The sequence below is a fragment of the Simochromis diagramma genome, unplaced genomic scaffold (assembly GCF_900408965.1).
Source record: "Simochromis diagramma unplaced genomic scaffold, fSimDia1.1 OVJJ01000387.1, whole genome shotgun sequence".
In the NCBI taxonomy this organism is placed as follows: Eukaryota; Metazoa; Chordata; class Actinopteri; order Cichliformes; family Cichlidae; genus Simochromis; species Simochromis diagramma.
Genome location: NW_024387152.1, coordinates 6,711,531 through 6,723,287, shown reverse-complemented (window position 1 = coordinate 6,723,287; position 11,757 = coordinate 6,711,531). Strand labels below are relative to the sequence as shown.

The following is an 11,757-nucleotide window of genomic DNA, read 5'->3' as shown; positions in this document are numbered from 1 at the left end:
AATGCAGCACCAATGTGTACATAAAAAAACGGAGTTTTTTGAGCTAAAACGTGGCGTAGAGAATTGAATGCATTTTTTTTAAATTAATGAACAAAGTATTATATGACACAGTTGTCAGGCAGATGTGAACAAAACTGACGCCACTGGCTGCAAAAACTCTGGGACGCATTTTGAGGTCAAATGCGCCCACAGCAGGCAGCATAAAATATTGCTCCTGAATGGATAGTTTGAGAAAGTGCGGTCTCTGCTGCCCCCCTCTGGGCGATTATAGGTATTGACATAGCTGAGGTTTCTGTTTCTCAAACATGCCTTTCTCATTTAACAATTTAGGAAGCTATGGAATGCAAAGAATCTTCTCTGGCTTATTATATCGATAATATAATAGTTTATTATTTTAGGGCAATTTGAAAGAACAGATTTTGCAAAACATTTAGCAGATAATTTCTACGAGCTCTGCACATTTCCTCTAATCGAGCCATTTCGCAAAGACACTGTGACCACAGCAGCCGGCGGACGCCGGGAGAGTGATTTCCCTTCACATCACACACGAATCTCACTGCAACACGAGAACCATGTCGGCACCGCAGACGGGCGAGGCAGCATCCCCCCTTCAGATATGCAGGTAGGACGTTTAATAAGACACGTTTACACGAGTGCTACCTTCACACACATGCTAATAACGTGCTGCTGGTCGCCAAATGACGAGAACAACGCGGCTACCGGCGTAGTTGCGTGAGAGCTGCTGAGAGGACGATAACCCAGATAATCCGCTTCTGCTTCTTTTTATATTTTTGCGCAGACTCCATCGCCCGAGGCGAGTTCAGCCGCTGGTTCAAGATGTTTGACGTGTGCTGTTGTATAAAATACGAGACGCAGTTTTTTCAGGATGTTTAACGTGCGAGCTTCGTCAGAGGTGCGGACCATCTCAGCCGCGTTTCGCAAGTGATGACCTCAGCGCGGTTAGCTCATACAGAACAGGCGAAACACGGCCAAGGACGAAGGCCACTACCATTTTACCCAAAGTCCAAGAAAAGTAAACATTTTATCGCGTGAAAGTTTATCGCGTGACTCAATTTGTCTGGACATTAGTTTAATTAGTCCGCACTTTGCCCCTTTATTAATTTAATCAGATAATGAACAGATGTAGAGCCCAGAAAGCAAACCGCCATCTGTGATAATAAGGGCACGACTGCGACCTATTAAAATACCTTTCAACGGCGCGTAATTTTCCAGAGAATAGGTGGTAGTACTTGCGCTCGTCCGTAGATGGAGCCAAACCTCTCTTGCGCACCTCTGCTATGTCAGAAATATATGCCTACATTTAAAGAAAAGAAAAAAAGGAAAATAAAACATTCCCTCAAGTAAAAACACGAAAAACGACGAAAAAGACGAAAAAAAAATGCACAATCAAAAGAATCAAAAGAAGATTTAAATTATTCTAAAACAGCAACATATGATACTTATATAAGTCACTATGACATTTATAGGACATTTAAGTTTTATAATCTTTTCTCATTTTTCACTGCTCAGTGTTCAGTTTCTGAGAAGTTTACCACGGTCTTCGGAAGACTTCCTGAAGCCAGACAGTATTAGTATTAATGAATCATAACTTCAAAAGTATTTCTTTAAACATTGGGTCTGATTCCCCTCCCCCCTCGTGGAGGATGTCAAGTATTTCTGGCTTTGCATGATTGATGCGTTGAAACCTTTAGGTGACTGACCATGTGGGAGTAAGTTTCCAGTTACTGGGATGTTGCAGTAAGATGCTAGTAGTTCGATTGGATATGAACTTCTTTTCTGTAATCATAAAAAAATGTAATGTTTACAGTCATAATAATACAGTGATCATCAAAGATTATGGGATTATCTTTAATGATCACAGAAAACAAAGGCGACAGTCACAGGTTGGGTCAGTGAACATATTTATTTAAGCTTATGCTATAAACTCACACTATCTACTTCAGCTACACTACCACAAGCCCAAAATAGATTTAGCCTTGCTAAACTAACATGAAAACCATGTAATGTCTAAAAGCAAAGAGCGAAGAAAAGAATCCCAGCAACCACAGGTTGTCACAGACTGATTGGATGATTCACTGTATAAAAGGTGCACTCACTTATCGAATACATCATTCTTCATCATGCTTCAGTGCACCAGCTTCTAGATAAATCACTCACATAATTCAGTATGAGTGCATATTTTCAACATTTAAGGGCTGAAAGTGTTTCAATCCTTTACAAAAGGATCAATACAAACTATTCAATCACCAGAACGTCACCTTTTGGGCCGTGTGTGTGGAAAAGTCACTGAGAGCCCAGCTCAAACCCAAAATCCTAGTGGTATACTCATCCTGCTCTCTTCTCTCCTTCCTCTTGTTGCTGCACTGGCAAATGCCTCTACGTGTTCAAAAACAAATTCTTACAGAGTTGATGTCAACAGGTTCGTGAGCATTGTGCACAAATGACAGGGAGCAAGGCCAGGAAGTGCAAGTTTATTATGTGAACGTCTCAGCAGGCCCTCTGCCATCAAAGCTTTTCAGAAAAAGTGCCTATTTTAATCAATGGAGTGTAAAATGACTGAATAAATATTTGCAGAGCTAAAATTCAAATCATAAGGAAAATGTGTACTGCATAAAATTTTTTAATAACATGTCCACTTTGCCGCTTTACCACAACACTATGACTGTAATCACCCAGTATAGTCCAGAGGACGGCTTTTTTTGTTAGTCATTTAGATTGAGGTCTTCCTAAGAAGTTACCCTGACTGATCCATTGGATATTCTGTCTTTGCACAATGATCTTTAACGTCACTGAACAGTTAGAAGTGGATGTATGTGTATTAACAGGAAGTTAGTCATCTAGTTCTTCTTTAAGTCAGCTTCACTGACTATATATCAAAGATGCGCTCCTTCTGATTTCTTCGCTGCAATAAGAAGCTAAACAGGATCCATCCAAGCGCCCTCGTGATTAGTTTAAGAGTGCATTTGGAAGCGTTATGATCTTTATATTGTTGGCTTTCATTTGGCCTCATATCCAATATTTTTTGACTTTCATTTTGGCACTATTAAGAACTTCAGATTGCTTTTCTGCAACACACTAGGAAGGTATATTTTTTCCAACTGTTTGCTCAGAGTTCAGTTTGTTCCTCTCTAGAAGATTCGTACAACGGCTTTGTGAAAAGCTAAAAAATTTAAACAATTTATTTTGTGACTTTTAGTACAGAATAGGAGAACACCAAGTGGTAAGACAACATTCTTTGACTTACTGTTTATGCATACAGCGATATGGATCTGTGAGTGTGTTTGGCAAATGCCTGTCTCACATGGTAATGTAAGTATGCTTGCACTAGGATGCAAAATCACTTTCACACCTGTGCTGTGATCTTGTTCTGTGGACAGCCGGGAGAGAAATGACACTGAGACCCCAGTTTGTGAAGATAATTCTGTCTTTCAGCCAACATTGTTCTCAATGCAGGTAAACTAAAATAAATAAATAAATAAGAGTTTTTTTCAACAGGCAGAAGATTTTGTCTTAGGCACCCATTAACAGCAATATTTTGCATTTTCAGTTAGTTATCATCTATATATCGTTTGTATGTTTAGTCCAGTGGTGCTGCTTCTAATCAGAAACAACGTCAGCTTTTGTGTAGGGGAGAGTGAGGTAAGATGAGCCACTTTTTACTCATGTTGCCCTGGATGTGAGAAAAAAATGACACAGAAATAGAATGATAACATATTCCTTTATTTCAGGATGTCTCCTTTCAAATGTAATGATCAGAATCTATGTCTGATGACGCTGCCCAAAATAATGACCTATTAAAAAAAATGCTCCTTTGGCTCAACTTGCCCCAGATTAGGGGTAAATTGAACCTAGTCAGTGGGTAAACTGAGCCATCTTGGGGCAAACTGACCATGTAGTTTTTAAAATGTAAAACTGATCATATTGTGAAAACAAACCATTTTAACAGTTGTAAACCTGTGAGAACAAACCTGGAAACTGGTGGTTTCTAAACAAACCACCAGTTCAAAACCATTTATTCAAAAGAACTATTCAATATTCCAATGATCAAGGTTGTAGGGGAATATGAACTGTTGCTCCCTCCTTGCAGTTCCTCCAGCCTGTTGAGGTTGAGGTAGCTTCTTCAGCACATCCTTGCGTGGGAAAGATGCCTCATCATTTTCCTTGAACACAAACGTGGGTTTCTTACTGCTAGTGATCCCTCAGATTCTTCTGAGAAATCTGGCACAGCATTTTTTCCTTTTTCTGCCACTACCTGCTTTGGTGTCTGTACTGTTGTTACACCTGTTTCGTCAACATTAAAAATCCTGTTTGGGGGGAATTTATACCTGTCAAACAAAAAAAGAGCAATGATGATTAGTTAAATTTTTAAGTAATGCAAAAAATGTTAGCTGAGAGTACGCATATTTATTCACTTAACTGTTGTTTGTAGTTGTCATAAATAGTTATAAATGTTTTCAATTAGATAACTTCTGTTACCTGTCGATCACTTTAGCCAGATTGTCAAAGAACTCCCCAACTGTAGTCTTATTGAAGGCTGTAGCTCTTCCCAAAGATGTTGCCTCAGGCATACGGCAAGAGAGATGGTGGCGTGCCAAAAAATTCTTGAACCATTCTTTACCTAAAAAATGTAATGGTAAAGTAGTAAACTACACAAAATACATTAGTCTGTGCCAACCTACTGAAATGTTGTTTCTTGCACTTCCTACCGGCTAAACCTTTCTCTGTCCAGTTGCTGGGAGTAGGAATGTTGTTTCTGCCTGCCAATTCTAATGCCAGTTCACGGCATTTCTTTGGGGAAATGCCATGGAACTGCTCTGCAAGCTTCTTGATATGCTCTGCTAGCTCCTTCTCCACCTCCTCAGAGAAGACTCTCTTTGCTGAAGCTGTTCCACTATAGCCAACCGATTTGACCTCCTGTGTGTCCCTCTTTTTAATATATCTCCTGAGTGTTGACCTGTCAATTTGTCTTTCTTTAGCCACTGATCTTATGGACTTTCCTCCCTTGACTTCACTCGCTGCCCTTTCAATCTCCTCCAGGGGTGTTGAGCCCCAGCTGGTCTTCTGTCTGTAGGTCCTTGGCATGATATCTTTTCTATACTAGTTAACATATGACAAATACAACAAGTAAAGTAGTAAACTACACAAAATACATTAGTCTGTGCCAACCTACTGAAATGTTGTTTCTTGCACTTCCTACCGGCTAAACCTTTCTCTGTCCAGTTGCTGGGAGTAGGAATGTTGTTTCTGCCTGCCAATTCTAATGCCAGTTCACGGCATTTCTTTGGGGAAATGCCATGGAACTGCTCTGCAAGCTTCTTGATATGCTCTGCTAGCTCCTTCTCCACCTCCTCAGAGAAGACTCTCTTTGCTGAAGCTGTTCCACTATAGCCAACCGATTTGACCTCCTGTGTGTCCCTCTTTTTAATATATCTCCTGAGTGTTGACCTGTCAATTTGTCTTTCTTTAGCCACTGATCTTATGGACTTTCCTCCCTTGACTTCACTCGCTGCCCTTTCAATCTCCTCCAGGGGTGTTGAGCCCCAGCTGGTCTTCCGTCTGTAGGTCCTTGGCATGATATCTTTTCTATACTAGTTAACATATGACAAATACAACAAAAGGGTTCAGTATACTGAACTAAAATACTATTTAATAAGTCAGAGCCTTAAATAAATTTCAGTGCCTTATGGTGGGGTAGGTTGAACCATTGGATCAATTTACCCCATAGCCTTTGGCTCACTTTGCCCCATAGCCACCATTTTGAAAAAAACGGGCTAGCTTAGCAATTTAGGCTAATCTTTAGAAAACTTCTTCAGATGATATTATATTTTAGAAACCCACCAACATGTATAATATATAATTTTAGACACAGATACATTTGTTTTAATATTACAGTCAATTTACCTGATATGCAGAAATTTTACTTTGACAAGCAAAAAACATTTTTTTGTGTAATGCAGACTTACCCCTTCTCCAATATGCTCCTCTTTAATATAGCAGGATGGAAATGATGAGTGCTTCCTGGATTTATGGTCACATGACAAAACATGTACACAGTTACCTAGATACAAGGGGTGGTTCAACTTACCCACTGGCTCATCTTACCTCACTCTCCCCTACTCACCTGTGTATATAATCTGTGTATTATAGATATTTTGGTTGATTTACATGAGTAAACAAGTGATTAATCAACTACATCCTGATTTGGAGGTGTGTAAGTGTGATTTGAAAGGTTTGTGGACTTGGCTTTCTTTATTTTACTTTTTTAAGCCTGCTATTCTGTTGAACATATTAAACTGTATTATGTTGGTACTGGGGTGGTTGTAATCTTGGCCAAGTATCTTCAGTTTGTTTCCTAAATTTCTAAATTTAGTCTTCACTATAGAAAAATACAGTGGAGAAACATTCTCGTGAATTAAGGATCTGAGACAAGTTTCATTCATCTGGTGCTTTGCATGTGTCTCAGGACATCTTGGCAGATTTGTCACTGTCAAACTCTGTGAGCTGCAAGACTCAAACCTCAATGTGATGATGACTCCTTTCATTAGCTAACTCCTGTCTGTCTTTGTATCAGCGGGTCTGCTGAGATCCAGTTTGACTAGTTAATGTGGTTTGAGCGGTAATACTCCATGACATCACTCAGACCATCAACGTCAGATCTCAAAATCTTGAAAGCTGGGTTCTTAGAGCTCATACACAGAGGAAGTAGGTGAGAGACGAAGACTGAGAGCCAGTCCGTGTTTAGAGATGGATTGCTCTAGGGCTCAGCAAAGTCAGGCTTCAGATGAAGTGGATAAGACGACTGCAGTGGTGGAGAAACAGCAACATAGTCAAAGTAAGCAAGTAAGCAAAGATGTCAGGGAGGGTGAGAAGACTGGAGCTTGGAAGTGTACCAAAAATCATCTTAGCAGGTACTTGGTTACTGATGCACACACACCCACACACACAGTCTGTTTTGATCATTTTGTGTTGGTTCCTAGTCATTTCCTACATATGGTGAGGAGTTTTGTGAATTCTAGTAAATAGAAAATTGAGAATTGTCAAGTTTTATGGGAAGTTATTGATCACCTTTCTATTACATAAGGGCTTACTAATGCTGCCAAGATGTGTATTGTCTTCCTTTTTGTTCTATACACACACACACACACACACACACACGCGCGCACATACACACACAGTCTAAATCTTAACCGTGTGTGTCACAGAATTAGTCAGTGCAGTGGCGCACTGCATTATTGTGGTTAGACATTTGTACATTTTGGATTAACAGTGCGTAAAGTGATTACATCAGGTACAACTGGTACGACTCGTTTATCCATACACTGAAGAAGTGGAGCCGCTTCATGCACCGTCTGCGATAATGATGCTGTGTTTAAGTTGTGATGCAGTGTGGACTGTTGTTGGGATTTGGCGCTGTGTAAATACAATTGAATTGAATCGTAGTAATGCATTCATTAATTATTGCAGGATTATGCGGCCAGACGATGCCAACGTTGCGGGCAACGTCCACGGTGGCAACATCCTCAAGATGATAGAGGAAGCCGGATGCATTGTCGGCACACGGCACTGCAACACACAGAACGGGGTAAGAGACAACAGCCACTGTCTTTCTGGACTGTGCTATCGTACTGTTGGATAAATGAAGTCAAGGAAGTTCTCCATAAGTTCCTCTAATGTTCATTTTTTTGTAGCAGAGAGGTGTCATTTATATAATGCACTGCAGTACTAAATGTTTCTTTTTTTTTAGCACCTGAATAAAGAGACTAAAATATGTTGTGAATAACAGTGTTGAAAACTTCTGTACTATAAGTGTAAATTGACAGAAATTAATGCAAGAAACTAAGAAATGATAACCATTACTTTTACAACTCAAATTTTAAAAAAAAGTTTAAAAAAATGTGAAAAATTAATTAAAAACACAATAAAGGAAATACAAAATCTTAAAAGGGAGTTATTTCTGTCTAACTTGCAGTTATACCAGCATTAAAAACATATTTATCAAATTAGTGAAGTTTCCATCCATCCATCCAATTCTTCCACTTATTCATTGTGCTGGGCTAGGATATAGCCTGCCAATCACAGGGCTGACACAAAGAGACAGACAATCATTCACATTCACACCTAAAACCAGTTTAAAATCTCAAATTAATCGAAACCCTGTGTATGTCTTTGTGGGAGGAAGCCAGAGCACCCAGAGTGAACCCATGCAGACAAAGGGGAGAACACACAATCCCAGCCTGGATTTGAATCTAGGACCTTCTTGCTGCGAGGCGACAGTGCCTCACAGACAGTGACATCTGTAGTTGTACACATCATTAACCTCATTTGGACTATACAACCTTGCTCAGTGGTATTATTTTTATCACTCAGTGTACAGTCATGTAACTGGGGGAATCAACCTCAGTGACTCAGGATTTTAAACCAGATTTTCCCTCTGATCTTCCAGCAGAGCAATTTCCAGATTCCTGCCATAGCAGTCAGATGTTGTGATTATGTGACTATGTGTGTATAAGTTTTGAGTCTGCTGTTTGTCTTGTATAGGACCGCTGCTTGGCAGCTCTGGTTCGGGTGGAGAAGACAGAGTTCCTGTCCCCCGTGTTCATTGGCGAGGTCACCCACGTCACTGCTGAGATCACGCACACCTCCAAGCACTCGCTGGAGGTCCAGGTCAAAGTCATGGCTGAGAATATCCTCACAGGTGAATCGCTGTGATATTTAAAAATGAATGCCTAACCCTAACCCTTAGCCTAAACCTAACCCTAACCTAAATGTAACCCTGTCACTAAAACCACATTTTGAGTCTCAAAAATGCCTTCAAACTTGTGGAGGTGGGCATTTTGTCCCCATAAAGACTCTTGGTCCCCACAAGTATAGTAACATTACAATTTTTGTTCCCTACAAAGATATGTAAACATGGTACACACACACACACACACACACACATTAAACCTGTTTGGGAACCGTTTCATAGCATTTTTCAGTTAATAATGAAAGGGAATTTAATTCACACAAACGATTTTAATCCTGCTTAGTTTACAGAAAAACTGTTTGTTATAAGATAAATTTAACATTAAGCAAGCTACTTTTGACTGCTCCCTTGCCACAAGGGGTAACCACAGCGGAAAGATCTGCAATTTTTAATTGACTGATTTTTATGTCCTAAACAAACCCAAAGGGGATTTATGTGTCCAGTGGAATCTAACCAGCAGTGGTTAACTGCACATCAGCATGCACATTGATGTAGGATTTCTGCTTCCTGGATGATTTTGTTTGAGTCGCACTACTTTATCTGTGCATCATTGTTCACCTTTAGCCTCATTCTGGAAGCGTTATGATCTTTATATTGTTGGCTTTCATTTGGCCTCATATCCAATATTTTTTGACTTTCATTTTGGCACTATTAAGAACTTCAGATTGCTTTTCTGCAACACACTAGGAAGGTATATTTTTTCCAACTGTTTGCTCAGAGTTCAGTTTGTTCCTCTCTAGAAGATTCGTACAACGGCTTTGTGAAAAGCTAAAAAATTTAAACAATTTTATTTTGTGACTTTTAGTACAGAATAGGAGAACACCAAGTGGTAAGACAACATTCTTTGACTTACTGTTTATGCATACAGCGATATGGATCTGTGAGTGTGTTTGGCAAATGCCTGTCTCACATGGTAATGTAAGTATGCTTGCAGTTAAACACTAGGATGCAAAATCACTTTCACACCTGTGCTGTGATCTTGTTCTGTGGACAGCCGGGAGAGAAATGACACTGAGACCCCAGTTTGTGAAGATAATTCTGTCTTTCAGCCAACATTGTTCTCAACGCAGGTAAACTAAAATAAATAAATAAATAGCCTAAACCTAACCCTAACCTAAATGTAACCCTGTCACTAAAACCACATTTTGAGTCTCAAAAATGCCTTCAAACTTGTGGAGGTGGGCATTTTGTCCCCATAAAGACTCTTGGTCCCCACAAGTATAGTAACATTACAATTTTTGTTCCCTACAAAGATATGTAAACATGGTACACACACACACACACACACACACACACACACATTAAACCTGTTTGGGAACCGTTTCATAGCATTTTTCAGTTAATAATGAAAGGGAATTTAATTCACACAAACGATTTTAATCCTGCTTAGTTTACAGAAAAACTGTTTGTTATAAGATAAATTTAACATTAAGCAAGCTACTTTTGACTGCTCCCTTGCCACAAGGGGTAACCACAGCGGAAAGATCTGCAATTTTTAATTGACTGATTTTTATGTCCTAAACAAACCCAAAGGGGATTTATGTGTCCAGTGGAATCTAACCAGCAGTGGTTAACTGCACATCAGCATGCACATTGATGTAGGATTTCTGCTTCCTGGATGATTTTGTTTGAGTCGCACTACTTTATCTGTGCATCATTGTTCACCTTTAGCCTCATTCTCATCATTTCAGAGAACCAATGGTATGGTAAACATTGAAACAGGAAGTTGACTACAGAAAGATAAAGTTGACAAACACAGATATACAAATATCTGCATGTTCAGCATGTACTGTAAAAATAGGGGCTGCAACTAATAATCTTGTGTTATTAGTTGGAACAAGTAACTATTTGGAGCTTTTGCTTGGAAATATCTTAATCAGTTCTCAAAGAGCTCTGTTAATTATTCAAAAAATTAACATGTGACATTAAAAAAAAAGCAAACGTGTGTGTGAAAGTTTAGCAGTAAGCGTCATGGTGTAAAAAGTGCATAGGTGCAACTTTTTGTCTGGTTATTTGTGCAAGTCAAACATTAGTTTTGTCTTTATCTCTTTGTCTCACTGTCAGGCAGAAATATTTATGAATCGGAATTTATCTCTGTGTTTCACGCGTTATTTCTTAAATGGGAAAGACTTCCTATGGAAATATTTTGTCACTTCTGGAAAATTGGAATACTTAACGATCAATGAAAAATGACTTCATTGTGATATTCCGCTGTTTGATCACAAGAGGGCAGCACATAGTAAGTGGTACTGCTTGTGGCAGCATGAATAATGAAACTCTGCTTTCACAAGGGACTGCATTACGTGCTGTGATGGGGGAACAGAATGTAAGAGCGATCCTGATTTCTAGAGTATTTGGCAACTGATGATGTTTCTAATTCTGTAATACACGTAATACACTTTATTTATATGTGTGCAGGTTAACTTGAACACACAGGCTCCCGCAATTCTCAGAGTACCTTAGGTAAAGATGCAGAGACCACTTTGGGTTGCTGTATCTGAACCTTTAAATGGCACGGGGACAGAAGTCTGCCTGTGATAAATGTCTCTACAAATTTAATGTCTTAAGGCACTGTAAAGTATGTAATTAGGGGGTTATCTGTGAGTTTTGGCAGTTTACACCAGGTGCAGTTTTTAAGTATGAAAGAAAAGCAAATTTTAATAGTTGTGCAGTGGTGGTGTCCATCTTTCAGCTGGTGAAACTAAAGACGGGAGGAAATGGAAAGAGAGGCAGATGGAGAGCAGCAGACAGACATATCGATGGGGAAAAAGATAGCAAAGAGAATTTAAGAGGAAAAATAGCAAGAGTAGCGAAGAGATAGAAAGAAGGATGAGGAAAAGGAGGTGTGGGAAACAAAAGAAGTATCCCCTAGACAGCCGTTGCCCTAGCAACAGGCTTATACTGGTTGGTTGGCTGGTTGCTGGGCTGAAAGCAGGTTGACGGAGGCGGAGGCACAGATATGAGGTGACAGGTGGAGAGCAGCATACATA

The 11,757-nt window shown here is 39.6% G+C and overlaps 1 protein-coding gene across 5 annotated transcripts in view; it reads left to right on the top strand.

Moving 5' to 3' along the window:
* Positions 1-255: 255 nt before the first annotated feature.
* The window catches only part of acot7 (acyl-CoA thioesterase 7), a 57,192-nt gene continuing 45,690 nt past the window's right edge, over positions 256-11,757 (top strand). The window contains exons 1-3 of one of the 5 annotated variants that reach the window (XM_040047505.1): positions 256-622; positions 7,486-7,603; positions 8,560-8,716. In XM_040047505.1, coding sequence (XP_039903439.1) covers positions 573-622; positions 7,486-7,603; positions 8,560-8,716 — 325 coding nt within the window. In that variant the 5' untranslated portion in view covers positions 256-572. Of the gene's footprint in view, positions 623-3,345; positions 3,475-6,381; positions 6,930-7,485; positions 7,604-8,559; positions 8,717-11,757 lie in introns of those variants that run through there. The other 4 variants (XM_040047506.1, XM_040047503.1, XM_040047501.1 and 1 more) reach the window with 4 other exon arrangements.